General features: G+C 45.4%; 1 protein-coding gene across 1 annotated transcript; it reads right to left on the minus strand.

Moving 5' to 3' along the window:
• Window positions 1-572: 572 nt before the first annotated feature.
• CUNH17orf75 (chromosome unknown C17orf75 homolog) lies at window positions 573-18,468 on the minus strand. The gene is made up of 10 exons (XM_056126970.1): window positions 18,247-18,468; window positions 17,534-17,614; window positions 14,177-14,302; window positions 12,412-12,555; window positions 12,144-12,201; window positions 8,340-8,459; window positions 6,269-6,333; window positions 5,742-5,878; window positions 3,097-3,200; window positions 573-937 (listed from the first exon to the last, which is right to left on the minus strand). The coding sequence occupies exons 1-10, from the start codon at window positions 18,384-18,386 to the stop codon at window positions 734-736; spliced, it is 1,179 nt and encodes a 392-aa protein (XP_055982945.1). The 5' UTR covers window positions 18,387-18,468; the 3' UTR covers window positions 573-733.
• Between the last annotated feature and the right edge of the window lie 1,282 nt (window positions 18,469-19,750).

The raw sequence follows: 19,750 nt of genomic DNA on the forward strand, positions 1-19,750 counted from the left end.
TATTATTTAGTTTTTGTTCTTTTGGGTCATCCCTGACTGTGCTCAGGACTTACTCCTGGCTCTGCGCTCAGGGGATCATTCTAGGCAGTGTTCAGGGGGCCATATGAGGTACCAGGGATCAAACCCAGGTGTGCCGTGTGCAAGGCAAGGAGTGCCTTACCTGCTGTACTTATCTCTCTGACTCTCAGGAATTCACTTTTTTAAAAAAGATGCTGGTGTTCACTGAAAAGAAAGTACTATTCTTCCAGGAGGAAAAAAAATGCTCAGAATCACAGCAAATTCCTGGAGACATCACAAAGAAACCCTTCAGTTTTGTTTTGGTTTGATTTTGATTTGGAGACCACAGCCAGTTTAGTGTTCCAAGGAATACTAGCAGAGTTTGAGGGGGTTCAGTCCTGGAGGCGCTCAGGGGACCATGCTGTGATGCACATTGAACCAGGGGCTGGTGCACGCACAGTGTGTGCTCCAGATCTCTGAGCTATCTCCCCAACACCTCCTGCAGCTTTAAAAGCAACCTCTGTACCGTAAGTCCACAACTCAAACACATCTCTATCTAGGACTCAGAAGATTCTCCTCAGATTGAATGTTTAATTAAGTTAAAATTTTAAAGTAAAAAATGAAAAAGGAATCTAGAACGCATTGCCTATCAACAACTACAACTGTAATTCCAAACTTCAAGGCTCAGTTATACAACTTCAACATATAGTTGTCCCAAAACATTTGATCAAAAATTTTAAGAAGATTCTTTCATAAATTCTTCCAGGACCGCTACCACATTTTTTGCTTCTGGCATTTCTTCATGTTCCACTTTAACAATCTTCAAGAGGATATCTCCACTACCACAGTTCTTTAGGAACAAGTAACATTTAAATAAAGCATAATGATTCATTTCTGCCTGTCGGATAAATCTCTTCAAATTATTTGTGTCTTGTATGGCCTAGAAAAGATCACCGATTAAATATGCATTTACTAAAATAATAGGTAAGTCTAAAATGTCTCGCCAAAACTTCAACATGTTTTATTATTTTTCTTTTTAGGTTTTGGTTTTGGATCACCCCTGGCCGTGTTCAGGGCTTGCTCCAGGCTCTGGGCTCAGTGGACACTTCTGGTGGGGCTCAGAAACCAGGTGAGCAGATGGGGATTGTATTTGTGTGCAAGGCAAGCACTCTACCTACTGTACTATCTCTCCAGCCCTGATGTTTGTTTTTATTGTGAATATTTCCATTATTTTGTTTCTAATATTTTGTCCTTAAGGCTGGAGCCACAGCAAGGGCTGGAGTGCTAGCACAGTGGGTAGGGCGTTTGGTTTGCATGTGGCCGACCCAGGTTCGATTCCTTCACCCCTCTCGGAGAGCCCAACAAGCTACCAAGAGTATCCCGCCCGCATGGCAAAGCCTGGCAAGCTACCCGTGATGTATTCGATATGTCAAAAACAGTAACAAGTCTCACAATGGAGACGTTACTGGTGCCCAGTCGAACAAATCGATGAACAATGGGAGAACAGTGCTATAGTACATTTTGCTACAGTGCATTAATAGAACAAAATGCCTTATGTAAAGTAAGAACATTTTTTAAATATTATAAATAGGGGTTTGAATGATAGTACAGCAAGTAAGGCACTTGCCTTGCATGTGACCAACCCAGGTTTGATCCCCAGCATCCCATATGTTCTCCCGAGCTCCACCAGAGATAACCTCTTAGCGTGGCTGGGTGTGACCCAGAACCAAACACACCAAAAAAAAAAATCCCAAATAAGGTGACAATACTTCTTTTGTGTGTGTATATGTGGGCGGGGGGGGTGGGGGGGTATAGATAGGCAACACCTGATGATGCTCAGGGCTTACTCCTGGCTCTGCATTCAGGAATCATTCCTGGTGGTGCTTGGGGATCGTACGGGATGCTAGGGATTGAACCCTGCCTGGTTGGTGGTGTGCAAGGCAAGTGCATTGCCCACTGTACTATTGCTCCAACCCACCTAAGGTGACAATATTTCTGACTTAATTTTGAATGCTTAGGCACTGAACCACTTTTACTGTGCTTTCAAAATAAGAAAGTCCCAATTGCAATTATGTACTTGAGACATAAGTAAGCATTCACCACGATCTGCCTCCGGGGCCATCTCAGAGCATCAAGATGCTCTTGATGCAGAGACAGCAGTGAATCCCGTGAGATAGCAGCTCGCCAGAGATCTCTCCAGACCCTGTACCAAGTCACTTCCACTGGGGCACCTCAGATGGAGCAGGTGTACCCTCTCTGCCCCCTCCAGATGAAATCCCAGTGGCCACGAGCTTCCGGAAGAAATACCCAGGTACCTGGGTTCAGGAACAAGACTCCAGGCCACATGGTGGCAGTGGAGACGGGCTGGCCCTTCCCATCTCCTCACCAGCTTGGGGTCCTGGCTGTCATGCCCACAAACTGCCTCTGGGCACCATCTCAGCCATCAATGGCCTTGATCCAGAGACTCCCAAATGAAACTCAAAATGGATTAGCTCCCTACAGAGATGTCTCTGGACCCCAACCATTTACAATGTTAGAAATTCCAGAAGCGCATGCCCACATGAGCTCTCATGACATTAATAATAAGCAATAGGAAATAAATTATCTAGCTTTTGCTCCTGGCGGGCAGGCTTGAATGCTGGTGGGAAGGTGTAATGGTGGTGGGATTGATGTTGAAATATTGAATGCAATCAATTAATGTGAATAACCTGATGAAAATAACATTTTGAAAAATAAGTAAGCATTCAACCCAAGTAATTAGAAATGAATTCAGAAAACTCTGGAAAGTATAAATTTCTCCTGAGAATTCTAGTTTTGAGAACTTCTATTAAAATATCACAACTGGGGGAGCAATAGTGCAAGTGTTAAGGCATTTGCCTTACACGCAGATGACCCTGTTTGATCCCGGCATCCAATATAGTTCCCTGAGCACTCTCAGGAGTGATTCCTGCGTGCAGAGCCAGGAGTAACCTCTGAGCTTTTGCTGGGCATGGCCCCAAAACAAACAAAACAATTGCAGCTGTAAAGAAGGTTGTTACTGACACAAATTAAAGTTCATACAAGAATTTTATGACAGTTGGTACACTGTGAGTTGATTACCTTTAGTTTAAAGTTCTCCAGCACTTGTCGAAAAAGAAAAGGATTACCTCCTTCAGCACCATTTAAAAAAGCCTGCATCCAATCTTCACAAAACCGGTTGCTTCCTATCAACATTTTAGAAAAAGCAAGTAAACAAGTAGAATTCAGGTCCGGAGAGATAGTACAGTAGGTAGGAACTTCCCTTGCAATCCTGACACTGCATGTGGTCTCCTGAGCATGGACTAGGATCACTCCTGAACACAGAACCAGGAATAGCCCCAAAATTCTACCAGGTGTAACCCAAACACTATTCCCTCAAAGAAAATAACCTGGGGCAGAGCGATAATACAGTGGGTAGGGTGTCTGCCTTGCATGTAGCTGATCTGGGTTCGATTCCTGACATCCCATGTGGCCCCCCGAGCACTGCCAGGAGTAATTCCTGAGTGCAGAGCCAGGAATAACCCCTGATCATTGTCAGGTGTGACCCAAAAACCAAAAAAAAAAAAAAACCATGATGGTTAAAGCCCTGTGTGTTTCTTCTAATTCCCAATCACCCCTTAGCAGAAAGTATAAGGATTCCTATTTCTTATTTTTATTTATTCCTCTTTTTTTTTTTATTTGTTTTTGGATTTGGGGCCACACCCAGTGGTGCTCAGTGCCCGTATCTGTTGGGTCTACACCTGGCAGTTCTCCAGAGACGACATGTGGCTCCAGGATTTGAACCAGAATCGCAGCCACAGCTACAGGCAAGGCAAGTGCCTCAACTTTTGTACTCTCTCTCTCTCTGACTGCCCCACCCCCTGTTTACCTTTTTAAATTTTTTCCATGTTCCTCCCCTTTTTCAACAATTTTTGATTCACTTGTAGCAGTGCTCAGGGCTTACTCCTGACTCTGTGCTCAGGGAACCACAGGCAATGCCAGGGATGGAACCAGAACCAGCCACACACAAAGCAAGCACCTTAACCCCCAGACTCTTACTGGCCCCTATAGCACAGTGGTACGGCGTTTGCCTTGCACAAAGCCAACATGGCCAACCCGAGTTCGATTCCTCCGCCCCTCTCGGAGAGCCCAGCAAGCTACCGAGAATATTTTGCCCGCACAGCAAAGCCTGGCAAGCTACCCGTGATGTATTCGATATGCCAAACACAGTAACAACAAAAGTCTCCAATGGAGATGTTACTGGACCCGCTCGAGCAAATCGATGAACAACGGGAGGATCATGACCGACTGTGGATTACTGAACCCAGTGCCTCATTTAAGACAAGTACTCTACCATGAGCTACATCCCTGTCCCTTAATATATACATCACCACCAAACATATTGTCTTGCATATGTTAAAGCTTTATATATTTTTTTCCTATTGGTTATCTCACTGTATGGTTTTCAGAGAAACCGAAACACATGGCTCTAGTTCATTTCCATGAAGCAATTATCAGTTTTTTAATCAATTTTTTGAGACTTTTTTAATATTGAGGCTTCCCCAACAACACTATGGGGTTACGAAGACTACTGCCCTTGCAGTGCTCGGAGGCTATGTGGTGACAGATAGCAAAGTGGGGCACAGTGAATGCCAGGCAAGTATTCCAATCTTGGTTTTGTTTGTTTGTTTGGGGGGGGGTCACACCTAGTGATGCTCAAGGCTTACTCATGCTTTCAGAGATTATTCCTGGTGATGTTTGGGACCATATGGGGCACTGGAGATCAAACCTGGTTGGCCGCATGCAAGACTAATGCTTTACCTGCTGTACTCTTTCCAGCCCTTTGAGTAGTTCCTCAACATCTACACTTTTAAGTGGCTTCCAATTCTTTGCTATTTTCTTTTCCTTTTTTCTTTTCTGTCTTTTTGGGTCACACTTGGCGATGCACAGGGGTTACTTCTGGTTCTGCACTCAGGAATCACTCCTGGCAGTGCTCGGGAACCATATGGGATGCCAGGGATCGAACCCGGGTTGGCTACATGCAAGGAAAATGCCCTGACTGCTGTAGTATCACTCCGGCCCCTCTATACCCTTTTTCAAATAATTCATTTATAAACATTTTTTTTCCTTTTTTCTTGGGGGAGGGGAGTGGGGCGAGAAATCATACCCAGCAGTGCTCAGAGTAACTTCTGACTCTGAATTTAGGTGAGACTCTTGGCAATGCTCAGGTACTATGTGATGTCAGGGATTAAATGATTAAATGTGATCAACCACATTCAAGACAAATACCTTAACCCCTGTACACTTTGTGGTACCAGGGATTCAAACTGAACATTTTAATTTCTCTCCTTCTGTACATTATAAGGGCTTCTCAAAATATGTCCAGGAGCTGGAGAGATAGTACAGCAGGGAGGGCACTTGATGATGCATGGTACATGGTCAACATGGGTTCAATTCCTGGTATCCCATATGGTCCTCCAAGTACCACCAGGAATGGTCCCTGAGCACAGAACCAGGAGTAATCCCTGACCACCACCAGATGTACCCCGCACCCCCGCCATAAAAACAAAACAAAACAAAACAAAAAAACCTCAACTAACGAGCAATATCAAATTACCCTGGAGTGGAATTGCTAGGCATGTTTGGAAATCATTACTGGTTTTGGTGAGTCTAGGACCAACTCAAAAAACTACGAAAGACAGAAAGGCTAAGTTTAGCATCCTGAGAGCACCCAGGAGGTGGCTCACCTGCGTTGTAGAGCTGCGGCCGGGGGCTGCTGCAATCGATGACCACCGACTTGTGCTGCTCCCCAGTCATGGCCATACACAGAGAGGTCATGGTGCCTTCGTGAATAAGGCCCTGGAGACTGGCCACACTCAGAAACCTGCAGACACAACAAGTTCTTGTCCACAAAATGCAGGCTGGCAGGAGAAAGCAAAATCATTCCATGCTGTGTGCAGGATGGAGGGGGAGGGGTGGCATGAGCAGAACGGGGGGGGCTAAATCTGTATATATCAGGCTTGCTATGGAAAAGGTTGGGTTTTTGTTTTTTTCATTTGTTTGGGGCCACACCTGGCAGCATGCAGGGCTTACTCCTGAGAGGGCGGAGGGAAAGGTGTGGGGGAGGGGGCGGGGGCCCCTCGTCTATAGGATGCTGGGGATTAAATCCAGGTCAGCCATGTGCAAGGCAAGAATCCTAACCCCTATACTACCTCTCTGGCCCCAAGAAAAGAATTTTTTCTTTGAAAAAAAAAAAAAAACCTAAATGCTTTACCTGTTAATGTCTCTCTTTGTTTTTTCATCTGATTCTTTAACCTCAACAGGAGTGTAACTTAGTGCCTAGAACAGAGAAGGAAAAACTTTATACCAGTGTTCCTTATTGAGCAGCTACTCATGACTGTCCAGCATGGGCCCCAGAAACTGCTACCCCACAAGCTCCCCAGCGCCCCCTTGTTCAGCTGCCGCTCTGAGAGTCTGAAATTGTTCACCACCTGGTTCAATGGGCCACGCTCTCAGTTGTGTCCACCATGTTTCACGGTTTGTTTCAAAACAATACCAGGTGGTGCTCAGGGTTTAGTCCTGATCCTGTGGTTAGAAATCTCTCCTGGAGGGAACTGGGGGCCATAGAGGGTGCTGGGTCTTGAACCCAGATAAGCGGAATGCAAAGCGAGTACCCTACCTACTGAGCTATCCTGCCCCACATCACATATTTAAATGAAAAACTTGGCCACTTACTCAAGGTTACCCCCACATCTGGGCGATTTTTCATTTTCATTTCTGATTTATTTAGGAGTGTGGGGCTTGGGTGCTGCTCAGGGGCTACTCCTGACTTTGTCCTCAGGGGTTGGGGTTGCCCCTGGCAGTTCTCAGGACGGCATGCTGGGATCAGACCAGCGTCAGCTTCATATGAGGCAAGTATCTTAATCCTTAATCCCTGATCTAGCTCTTCACCCAGATTTTAATTTTTTTTCTTTGTTTTTGTTTTTGGGTCACACCTACTGGTGCTTACAGTTCACTCCTGACTGTGCTCAGGAAACATTCCTGGTAGGGCTCTGGGACCATATGTGGTGCCAGGGATAAAATTCAGGCTGGGCACATGCAAAGAAAATGCGTAAGGCATTATATCTCCGGCCCCAATTTTTTCTTACTTTTTTTTATCTGGACATGTTTATATTGTTAAAATTTCTTAGAATTCTTTCTTTCTTTTTTTCTTTCTTTTCTTTCTTCCTTTCTGTTGTGTATGTTTGTGTTTTCTTTTTTTTTGGGGGGGGGGTGGTGGTGGCAGGGATGGAATCCAGGGCTTAATACATGCAAGGTATGCCCTCTAGCACTAAGCTACATCCTGAGACTAAGATCACTTGGCATTTTTATTTTTCTTCTGAAATTATGTTTTTGTTTTGGGGACATTCTTGCAGTACTCAGGGCTTCCTCCTATCTCTGTGCCGAGGGATGACTCCTGAGGACTCAGTGGACCATATGTGGTGCCAGATATCAAAACTGGGTCAGCCCTTTGCAAGGCAAGTGCCTTACTTGCTGTGCTATTTCTCTAGCCTTCAAATTGTTTTTTGGAGCACAATTGTTTTTTCTGCTCAGGGCATACACCTGACTCTTGGTTCACGAATCATTCCCGATGGGACTTGGGAGACCAGATAGAACCTAACTGGGTAGGCTGCACGGTCAGCTGAGCACCTTGACCCCTGTACTCACTCTCTAACCATCCTCCTCAAATTGTTCTGGAAATGACACCTCTCCTAGATTCCTTCAAAAAACAATTACTAAAATATATATTTCAAATTCCTAGGAAGACTCAGACAGAATTTGAAATTGTGCTTTAGTCATGCAACTATCCAGATCTGAGTAAATACGCTCAGGGAGAGAGAGCTCGGTGGTAGAACACCTGCCTTGCGAGGGAAGGCCTTAAGTCTGATCCCCAGGATCAAAGCAAATACTTGTAGTCTGTCTTGACAGAAAGCACAGTTTGAGTGACTATTTGTCAAGGACCAAGGTGGAAGAAGTAATACCAGAGAAACTGATTATGTCTCAAAATGATCCAAACTCTACCAAAGCATAAAGAAATGCTTCTCTCCCACCTTCCCTTCACTTTGTTTGGAGCCTAGCAATGACCAGGCCCTGTGCGCACTTGGCTGTAGTGCTCAGTGGGCATCACCCCTTGTCTGTGGTACATTGTTCTAGGCTGCAGGGCTCATGCCAAGGGTCCGCATCAGGAACCACAAATAGCAGTGCCACTAGGATTGCACTCCTAGCCTCTTGCCTACGGGGCAGAAACTCGACCACAGAGCTTCACTGGATTCTCAAGGAATTACTTCTGTTTGGACATTACTTACAGCATGGAGCAGAAAGTTAAGCTTCTCCTGAAAGAGAAGAACCACCCTTTCGATCGGGCATACGACATCTTCAAACCAGCTGCTCAGGTAGGACTTAATGTGGACTTCCATGCCACTTTCCTAGATCAAGAGAAAATGTTGTTTGCTTTAATACAAGTCTTCACCTTAGTGGATTTAATGTTTTATTTCTATACTTTTTGACAGTGAAAAGAACTAGGGACAAACACCTTTTTAAAGCTAGTACTACCAATCAAAACAAAACCAAAAAAACTATAGAGGCCAGAGAGATAGTACAAAGGGGAGGTAGTACAATGGATAGGGCACTTGTTTTCTATACAGTGAACCCAGATTATATCCCTGGCACCCCAGGTGGTCTCCTGAGCCCTGCCAAGAGTGATCCCTGACCACAGAGCCAGGTATGGGCTAAGTCCTAAGCACAGCCAGGTATGGTCCCCGCCCCAACTTCCCCACCACCACCACTACCAAGGAGGAATTATAATATAGCTTTCCTGAGCTTGTTTGGCAGAGTGAGGATTAATTCTGTATTGAGTTACTTAAAAATATATTAAGGGAGGCCAAAGAGATAGTACAATGGAAAGGAAGATGGTACAATGTGTAGGACACTTTACTTGCATACGGCAGAGCTGGATTCAACCCTCAGTGCCACATATGGTGCCCTAAGCTGCTAGGAGTGATCCCTGAACTCAAAATCAGGAGCAAGTCCTCAGCACAGTCAGGTGTAGCCCAAAAAGAAACAAAAAATAGGTAAAGTACGTTTCATATAAAACAAAAAGGAGGGGTTGGAGTGATAGTACAGCGGGGAGAGCATTTGCCTTCCACACAACTGACCTGGGTTCTATCCCCAGCATCCCATATGGTCCCCTGAGCACTGCCAGGAGCAAATCCGGAGTGCAGAGCCAGGGTTAACCCCTGAGCATCACCGGTGTGACCCAAAAAGCCAAAAAAAAAAAAAAAGGATGACTGGGTAGGGTGCTTGCCTTACACACACTGACCAGGTTCAATAACTGGTCCCCCGTGCATCATCAGGAGTGATCTCTGAGCCAAGAGCGAGCCTGGAGCAAAGTCAGGTGTGACCTAAAAACTAATCAATTAATTAATTAAGGAATATTAATATGGTTCCTAATTAAGGAATATTAATATGGTTCCATGCTATTTCTTCACTAAGAAGAATTAAGCATGTATTTGTCCACTCCCAGGGCCAAAGAGACAGTACAGAGGTTAAGGCATATGCCTTAATATACTACCAGGTAATCCAAACACCCCTCCACCAAAAAAAAAAAAAAAAAAAAAAAAAGGCCATCCCCTCTCCTCTATTATATCATTATTTCATTGGATATACTCTTAGTGTGGGAGAGGGCTGGAGGCCACATCTAGTAGTGCTCAGGATGTGGCTCTGCACTCAAGGACCACTCCCAGATCATATGATATGCCAAGTAATCTGTATGCAAGGCAAGAGCGCTACCTTATCTCTCTGGCCCCAGATGATATGCTCTTAATAATTCCTTCTCCTCAACACCCAGGACAGTGTCTAAAACATCCACATATGAACTTGTTAAGTACCTATTGAATGAATGATGCAATGTAGACAGAGAACTCATTCACTGAAAATGTAACCAGCGAAAATAATAAGCGGTTCACTTTCTGTTTTTGTTTTTTTGGGGTGGAGGTGGAGAGAGGAGGGTTACTGAGCCAAGCCCAATGTGTTCAGGGCTTACTCCTGGCTCTGTGCTCAGGATTATTCTTGGAAGAGCTCAGAGAATCATATGCAGTGCCAGGAATTGAGCAGGGGTCGACCACGTGTGAGGAAAGCACCTTAACCCTGCACTATCTTTCTCTAGCCAACAAAGCAACTCTTCAAAGCAGTCAAACCCACAGCAGGGGCTGGTGCAATAGGACAGGGGGTAGAGTCCTTCCTTGCACTTACCTGGGTTCTATACCTGAAAACCTATAAGGTCCCCCAAGTCCCACTAGGAATGATCCCTGAGCACAGAGCCAGAAGTAAGCCCTGAGCTCTCCTGGGTGTGGCCCCAAAACAAACACATAAATGTGGATGTACTGAATTCATGAAATATTTATTAATGAAAGTGGAATCTTTCTAAGTCATTAATGTTGACTCCCAAACCAGTCAAACATCGTGTAGCCTGTCTCTGGTGCCAGAGACTTTATGGACCATTAGTTCTGACCAGAATATAAATCTCATGTGCCTAGAAATCGGGAAGAGAAGCATCCCCTTGCACACTTGGCAGGTTACCATATGCCACTGAATTAAATGGACTGAATTTTTTATGAATACAAAATATCAGATGCTGTCTTTGAAACTTATAGGACTCTGTTCTTACTCCCTTTAACAATCTCTTTCTCGGGGCAAGAGAGTTAGCATGGGGATTAAGGTACTTTACCTTGAATGGGGCCCATTTCTATTTGATCCACACGACCACATGATCCCCCAAGTTAGAAATAGCCCCCAGCACTGCTGGGTATGGCCCAAAGTTTAAAAAAAAATCAGGGACCAGATAAATAGTGCAACGAGCAGAGTGCTGTCTTGCATGCAGCCAACCCAGGTTTGACCCCTGGCACCCTGCATGGTTCCCCCAAGCCCTGCCAGGAGTGATCCTTGAGAAATGCTAGCCCTGAGCACCACTGGGTGGGGCCCAAAACCACAAAACCAAAAAAATTATCTTACTTCAACACTAAATTCAATGGCTAAATTCTAAAAATAGCACTTTTTAGAACTTAGGCATCTGGGGGCTGGAGCAATAGCACAGCGGGCAGGGCGTTTGCCTTGCACGCAGCCGACCTAGGTTCGATTCCCAGCATCCCATATGGTCCCCCGAGCACTGCCAGGAGTAATTCCTGAGTGCATAAACCAGGAGTAGCTCCTGTGCATCGATGGGTGTGACCCAAAATGCAAAAGAAAAAAAATAGAATTTAGGCATCTGGGGACAGAGAGATAGTATAGTGGGGTAAGCTTTTAAAAGCTTTGCATGAGGTAAACCATCTTCATCCCCTATGAATGAATGAATGAATGAACTTCATTCATAGGGTCTCCTGAGCCCTGCCAGGAGTGATTCCTGAAAGCAGAACCTGCGCACTGTCTGGTGTGCCCTCAAAACCAAAAACAAATAATAACAAAAAAGAAAGAGTTTAGGTATCTGTGCCTATCTATATGATCAGACAAGTATATCAGTGACATTATGTTGTGATCACGTCTGTCTTTTAAAACTACTAAATTAGGAGGGATAGTACAGGGGTAAAGTGTTTGTTTTGCACATGGCCAACCCAGGTTCTATCCCCAGTATCCCATATTGTCCCATGAGCACCTGGAGTAATTCCTGAGCGCGGAGCCAGGAGCAATCTCTATCTGAGCATTGCTGGGTGTTGCTTCCCACAAAAAAAAAAAACCCTACTAAATTAGGGACCATTGAGTAAGTGAGGTGAGTCAAGTTAAGTTGAATGTATAGAGTTTAGGAACCACATCCCCCTTTAAGAATTTAAATAATGGGGCCAGGGTAAGAGTACAGCGGATAGGGCATTTGCCTTGCATGCGGCCGTCCAAGGTTTGATCCCTGGCTTCCCATATGGTCCCCCAAGCACCACCAGGAGTGATTCCTGAGTGCAGAACCAGGGTAACCCCTGAGCATCACTGGGTGTGACCCAAAAAGAAAAAAAAAGAAGAAGAACCTAAGTAACTCTAAGCATAGAGCTGTAAGTAGCCCCAAGAATCACTGGGTGGTCCAAAACCAACATAAATAAATAAACATATTACTAAATTAATACTCTTACCTCACAGTTCAATTTATCTTTCAGCCCCTGAATGTACTTGTCCAATTCAAGCCTGAAAGTTTGTTCTTAAGGAAGCAATAAAGGATGAATCAAGAGTGTTTTATCTCTCCTTACAAAACGAAAACTGTAACATCAAATAAGCCAAGATAGACTGGCAAAAAGCAGGGAGGAAGTACAAGTCTGAAGCTCAAGGGTGGGGTAGGAAGGATTTGGGAGGTTGGTCCTGCATTTTCCCTCCTGCTATTCTCTTAAACCAAGTAAAGGATATAGCTCAAGTCCTTTCTCAGACCCTCCTAAAAAGCAGACCACATAGTCTGAAGGACTGGATTCAGAGTCCATGGTTGCAGTTTCAGGAAGCAGTCTGTCTTGTTGAAAAAGGCAGTAGTAACAACCAACCCGGTAACCTGGAGTTCTAGGAGAGACAAAGGTCAAATGTGTTGTTTTATTAACCTGTGCACCTGATTTTATGGACTACTCTGAATCTTTGTCATTGTGATCCAGCATTGACCTTGATTTGATAATGCTCCGAAATAAAAGTTAGACTGTTCACTCCTTCAGTTTGCTGGACTCCATGAGTTCCACGTTGTAACAGGAAAATAAACATGTCTCCCCAGCAGCCAATCTGCAGCTTGTGCAGGTGCCACGCTGTTCCTGGAGAAGTTGGGCCTGAGGCCTCCTTGTCCCTGCAGCCACTGAGCAGGGAGCTCCCTTGCTGAAGACCAGGCCTGTCCCCACTGGGTCAGGACTCTGATATCATGATTGACTTTAGCTGAAACAGCCCCCAACAAATATTTAACTCGTGGAATTTTCCTGAGTGAAAAAGTTCTTGCAAGTTTCAATCTCATACTATAACCATGTTTACATTAATATAAGCATGCTCTCCCTCCCCACAAACTTGAAAAATCACTGGAGCCCCAGTCAGCTATGACATGTTTATCCTGTGGTCTTCTAATCACAGTCTGAAGAAAACCACAATGAAGAGGTGAAATAGAGGGGTTGGAGAGACAGTACAGTGGGGAAGGCGCATGAATGCCTTCCATGAAGCTGACCCGGGTTCAGTCCTTGGCATCCTATACGGTCCCCGAAAGCACCACCAGGCGTGATTCCTGAGTGCAGAGCCAGGAGTAACTCCTGAGCATTTCTGGGTGTGGCCCCCCAAACCAAAACAGCAACAGCAGCAAAAAGGTAAAATGGAAAGAAGGCTGGACTTCAACAAAAGGTGCCTATATTTTATTTTTTATTTATTTTTTGGCTTTTTGGGTCACATCTGGAGAAGCACAGGGGTTACTCCTGGCTCTGAACTCAGGAATTACCCCTGGTGGTGCTCAGGGGACCATATGGGATGCTGGGAATCGAACCCTGGTTGGCTGCATGCAAGGCAAATACCCTACCCGCTGTGTTATTGCTCCAGCCCCAAGATGCCTATATTTTAATCTAACGGTCACTGATGTGAACTTGGCTTCTCTGAGTTTACTTCTTCATTTGAAATAAAAATAAAATAAAAGTAATAGTATCTGTTCCATGTCTCCTTTTTGTTGCTGTTGTTGTTTTTTATTTCGGCCACACCTAGCAGTGCTCAGCGACGACCGAAGTTTTTTGCTTGAAGCTGGTCCAGGTAATGCTGAGGGGACCATATATAGTGCTGGGAATCTAACTGGGGTCTCCTGAATGCAAAGCCACTTAGCCGAGCTTTTGCTCTGGCCCTCTACTTTTTTTTTTTTTTTGGTAAAGAAATGACATTAAAGTTTGCAAAAGCATTTTACGAAGTCTAAAGTATACAGTTTTAGTCTGGCAGTGAACTGGTGTCTTCCAAGTGTAAAACTGAGTCAGTCCACTTACGAGGGAGAATCTGGGCCTTGGGTCAAGTAATTCCACTCCCCAAATGTTTATTTGTGAGGCTGCCGTGCTTGGACAGCCAGGGGACAAAGATGAACCCTGCGAATGGAAGAGGAGCTGAGCTTCTGGAGTCTCTTGTCACGTCTCATATTTAAGTCAGAAATGAAAACGCAAGACACAGCACCTTTTGTCCTTACCTCAGCTCCACGGATGCAACATTACCCAGGCCCTCGAAGACGGCTCCCTTGGAAAGACGCTTAGCGATGAAGCTGCGCAGCTCTGGCTCCACTTCAGGTGGCAGATTAGTATCCGCCAAGGAGAGGCTTGACAAACAAAAGACACATATCCCTTACTGGGGGAGGCCTGTGCTCGGACACGTCGCAAAGAACACAACGAGAGGGGGCTAGAGAGACAGGACAGTGGATAGGGCACTTGTCTCGCGTGAAGCTGAGCTGGGCTCAATCCCTGGCACCCAATCTGGTCCCCTGAACCTGCCAGGAGTGGTCCAGGAGTACAGAGCCAGGAGTGTGCCCAGAGGGAGCACTGTCAAATGTGGCTCAAAAACAAACCAAAAAAAAAAAAATTTTTTTTCCCTGCTTTTTGGGTCACACCCAGCGATGCTCAGGGGTTATTCCTGGCTCTGCACTCAGGAATTACTCCTGGCGGTGCATGGAGGACCATATGGGATGCCGGGGATCGAACCCAGGTTGGCCGCATGCAAGGCAAACGCTCTTCCTGCTGTGCTATCACTCCAGCCCCCCTCCAAAAAAATATTTTTTAAGTAAATAAAATTAAAATGTGAAAGGGGCTGGAGTGATAGTACTGCGGTAGGGCGTTAGCCTTGCACATGGTTGACCTGGGTTCAATCCCTGGTGTCCCATATGATCTCCTGAGCAATGCCAGGAGTGATCCCTGAACACAGAGCCCAGGAGTCAGAACCCAGAGAACTGTCAGATGTGACCCAAAAAACAATTCCCCCCAAATTTTTTTAGATCAATAAGATTAAAACTTGAGTAAATATTCTGTTCTCACTCCTGTGGGTTATATTTCTAGTGTATTATGAAATTTGATCTGTCTCACTGAACAATGTCAGTTAGTCCTTGCTTTATAGCACTTTCTAGTGCAATGCCTCTAGAACCCCAACCCACTCATCTTCCTTCCTTTTCACAATTCCACACCTTTCTCCTCTCATCCCTTCCCTCCTCCTCACCCAGCCTGAAAACCAGAGTGAGCATTTACCCTCCCACCCTGTATAAATGCTCATTCCATTTCTTTCCTGTTTTCACCTCACTGGACACATTTAATAAAACTTCAGCCCTGATTAGTCCAGCCCTCCACCTACCCTGCCCCTGCACCTCTATGGTTAAAGTACACATCCAAGGAATCTGGTCTCCTTTTAAATATCACTAGCTTTAAGTGAACCCACGCCGCCCCCCAGCTCTCACCACATTTCCTGATTCCCTCACTCCTTTGTCCTCCCAGGTCCCCATGTCAGGCCTCCTTTTCTCTCCTCAATTCGACTACCTACTGCCCATCAATAAACATTTATGAACAGAAAATAAAAGTTTCAATTCAAATACAAACGGAGACTATAATTTCAACTATTTGGAATTGGAGGGAGAAAAAAGATCTTCTATCAACACATGTCCCAGTAGAAGATATGAGCCCAACACTGCTCATTGTCTTTTGTTTTAATGTATATTATAGAGCACTTCAAACAGGCAGAGAGCATAGTATAATTAGCCACATTATATTATACTATTACATTATATTATTATATTATTATATTATATAATATTACATTATATTATAATATTACATATATTATATAATATTACATTATATATAATATTATAATATTACATATATAATATATGTAATATAATATAATATAATATAATATTCATGTTATATATAATATATAATAATGTATAATATTAATATATGATGTAATATAATATATTATACATATATAATATGTATAATATTACATTATATACATATATAATATTACATTATATTATTATACTAGGCAGAGAGCATAGTATAATTAGCCACATATAACCCCCACTCTGTTTTGACAACTGTCAGCTTATAACTAGTCTTGTTCATCTGTGCTCTTAGGCTGTCTACAACCTTCCCATCTTCTAGATTTATTTTGAAGTATGCCCCAGGCTTCATATCATTTCATCTATAAATTTCTCACTAGGTATCCTGATAAGATGAAACAACAGGTGTATATACAAAACCATTACAGCACCCGAAGTTAAGTTTTCGCTTTTGTTTTTGTTTTGGGGACACACCCAGCAGTACTCAGGGCTTACTCCTGGCTTTGTGGCTCATGGATCACTCCTGGCAGTGCTGGGGGACCTTATTCAAAGCCAGGGATGGAACACAGGTCAGCCATGTGCAAAGCAAACACCTTACCCACTGTATTATTCCTGCAGCCCCTGAAAGGTTTCTTAAATTGTTTATTATCCAATCTTTACTCATTTAATAATGTGTTAATTATATGGCATGAGACAGTACCACAAAGGGAAACATCAATGAATGAAAGTGAAGGATGGATGGAGATAGTGAGGCACTTGTCTTACATGCAACTTGGCTTGATCATCACTTACAGTTCCCCCAGCAGCACCTTACAGATTCCTGAGAATAGAGCAAGAAGCCCTGAGTACAGCTGGGTGTGATCCAAACCCACATCAAAGAGAGAGAGAGAGGGATCTCTGCTGACTTGCAATTGTTACAAGCTAGCATGCAACAGAAGAGCATGAAAGAATATTCAAGGAAGGGGATGAACTGAAAATTTGCTTCCTTTGGGGGGAGGGCCACACTCAACAGTACTCAGAGATCACTCCTGACTCTGCACTCAGGGATCACTCTCAACAGGACTCTGGGGACCATATGGAGTGAAGGAGATTGAACCTGGGCCAGCCACATGCAACATAATTGCCCTACCCACCCCCGTACCATCACTCTGGACCTGAAAACTTCCTTGGTACCCCTGTGTTGATGAGTATTTTACTGGCGTTGCAATCAAGAAACTTGAAATAACTATTACCGGTTATCAACCGGGGTACTATCAAGATTTTTTTTTTCGGTTTGTTGGGTCACACCCTGCGGGGTTACTCCTGGGTTACTCCTGGCTCTGCACTCAGGAATTACTCCTGGTGGTGCTTTGGGAACCATACAGGATGTCGAGGATCGAATCTGGATCAGCCATATTCAAGGCAAACACCCGACCTGCTGTACTATCGCTCAGGCCTGCATGATCAATATTTACATCTGCTCGCGGCTTGAATGAGTGAATTAATGAGGAAATCAAGATGTGGTTGCAAGGGCACCAGTAAACTTTGTGCTTTCATTCGGAGAAAGATCAGTGGAAGTAGGGCACCCATTGTCAGCTATGGGCCAGGCCAGGCATGGAACTCAGTAGTAGGGCGCATGCTTTGCATGTATCAGGCTCTGATTCTGATCCCCAACACCAAAACCGAAAACACGAACGTACAGGTCAAAGAGGCACGTAAGGTGGGTTATGGATAAGCTGTTTTTACCTGAAGTCATCACCAGAGGGAGTTTCTGCGTTCGTGCCACTTGGACTTCCATCTTCACTATCCCCTCGCGCCTGTGCCAATCTGCCACCACAAAAGCAACACACTATCACACAGAGGCACGACCCACGGGGAGTAGGGGGGCACCTGCAAGCAGGGCGGGGTCGGTAATCAACGGAAAAGGCTAGCAGGCAGGTGCACACTAGGCCAGTGCTGACAATGACACACGGTTCCCTACGCTCTCAGGTCCCTACGGTCACCTAAGAAATGAAAGAAAAGGCTACAGCAAACATCAGGAAACGAGCACCTTTCTCCCAACACAAGACAGACACAGGCCTTACAAGACCAAGAGAAAGTCGCAGCGAGTCCGGCTGGGAGGAAAGGGGGTTGCACGCACAGCACAGATGCAGGGCGGGTTCGGGCAACGCAGGGACGCGGGACCGGGCGGTTGGGAGGTCACGAGCATCACTGGGGCGCGCAGGGCACTGAGCTGAGCGTGGGGGGGGAAACGCCAGGGGCAGATGGGAGGGCCGGGTACCGAAGGCCAGGACGGGAGCCTGACAGCAGGACGGCGCTTAGGCAAACGCTCTTGGCTGGGAAAGAAAAGAGCGTTAGCGAGCGGCCCGGCGGCCGGGCTGGGACGGGCCGGGACGTGACGGGCCGGGCCGGGCCGGGCCGGGCCGGGGATGGGACGCGCAGCCGGCAGGACGCTGCACCTGCTTCCACGGTAGCTGTAGAGGCAGTAGTGGCTGCTGGGCGGCGGCTCGAGTCTCCGCTCCTCGGCCGGGCCGCCCTCCTCACTGCTCTCCAGCTCCTTCTCGTCCCCGTCCAGAGACTCCTGCAAAGAGGGGAGCATCGCGGCCGACGCCGGGCAGCCCTGTGTCCCCCGCAAAGCGCTCCCCCGCTGCAGCCGCGGTCCTGGGTGGCCCGGCTCGTCCGGCTGCCGGTGCTCGCACACACCAGTTCCGCGCCTCTTCCGGGTCCTCAGCTCAAAGGGCTTGCTTGCTTCTCCCCGGCGTGTGTGTGTGGTTGGCAAGGGGACTAAAAACAAAGTTCCTGGGGAAATTTTTACCATTTCCCTATTAACGCCTTTAAAATAAATTCTTTTCCGTCTTTCCGTTTTATGTTTCAGAGGTTGGGGTCCAGGTTTATTTATTATTATTATTATTATTATTATATTTTAATTATTGAATCTCCGTGAGATGCAGTTAGAAAGCGTTTACGATTGAGTTTCAGTCATAGAATGATCCAGCACCCATCGCTCCACCCCATCTTTCCTTTTAAGATTTCTAGAAGACTTAGTCATCACAGTGGCACCACTAGCCAGGCACACGGGAAGGAGTAAAGCCAGTTCTTAACTCCCTTGCAGGCATGCATACTCCAAGATTTAAAAAAAACTTTAATAGAGCTCTTACTCCACCTACCTCCTCTCCCAAGAAAGCGGAAATTTTGGGCCACACCCCGTGGTGCTCAGGGCTTACTCCTGGTTCTGCCCTCAGGGATCATACCTGGTGGACTCTCTCCACTATCCCACTATCGGTGTAAGGCAAGCTCGCTACTCGCTGTACTATTTCTCTGGCGCCAGGGGAGGTTTTTTTTTAAATTATCAATTTTTTCTGAGCATAACAAAGCAATCAGAAACTTTAGAGAGGAAAAAGTCTGACCACATAAAAACCAAACACTTTCATATGGACAAAGTCAAAGCACAAATGACAGTCTGGAAAAACATTTGTAACAAACACAAAAGCTTTTGGTGTAATTTATCAACAAAAAAAAGTACCATTGGCAGTTCAAAGAATAAATAAAAATAAAATGTGAGGGTGGGGAGAGGGGAAAATTCCCCCTTCCCACTGGCTGATAAAAAAAAGCACCATTAGATAGATTGACACAAGAGCAAAATGCAAATGGTTTCAAAGCACCTTTAGGAAGGAGACAAAACTTATTAGTCCCCAGAAATGAAATAGGGGTGGTCGTTGATGATCTATTCCGGAAGGTTACCTGGAAAGGTGGAGTAAACAAGGGTATAGATTAATATGCAGATTTAAGATGCTGGCTTCAGGGGCTGGAGCATAATAGCACAGCAGGTAGGGCGTTTGCCTTGCACCCTGGGTTCGATTCCCAGCATCCCATATGGTCCCCCGAGCACCACCAGGAGTGATTCCTGAGTGCAAAGCCAGGAGTAACCCATGAGCATCGCCGGGTGTGACCCAAAAAGAAAAA

Source organism: Sorex fumeus, unplaced genomic scaffold (genome assembly GCF_029834395.1).
Source record: "Sorex fumeus unplaced genomic scaffold, SorFum_2.1 ptg000063l, whole genome shotgun sequence".
NCBI lineage: Eukaryota > Metazoa > Chordata > Mammalia > Eulipotyphla > Soricidae > Sorex > Sorex fumeus.

Bases quoted from the DNA above. Each gene is read 5' to 3' on its own strand.
- CUNH17orf75 (XM_056126970.1), bottom strand. From the start codon at position 18,386: ATGCTCCCCTCTTTGCAGGAGTCTCTGGACGGGGACGAGAAGGAGCTG. The intron at 17,615-18,246 runs GTGCAGCGTCCT...TTGTGGTGGCAG, and splicing joins TACAGCTACCGTGGAAGCAG to ATTGGCACAGGCGCGAGGGG. The intron at 8,460-12,143 runs GTAAGAGTATTA...CTCTTGATCTAG, and splicing joins AAGATAAATTGAACTGTGAG to GAAAGTGGCATGGAAGTCCA.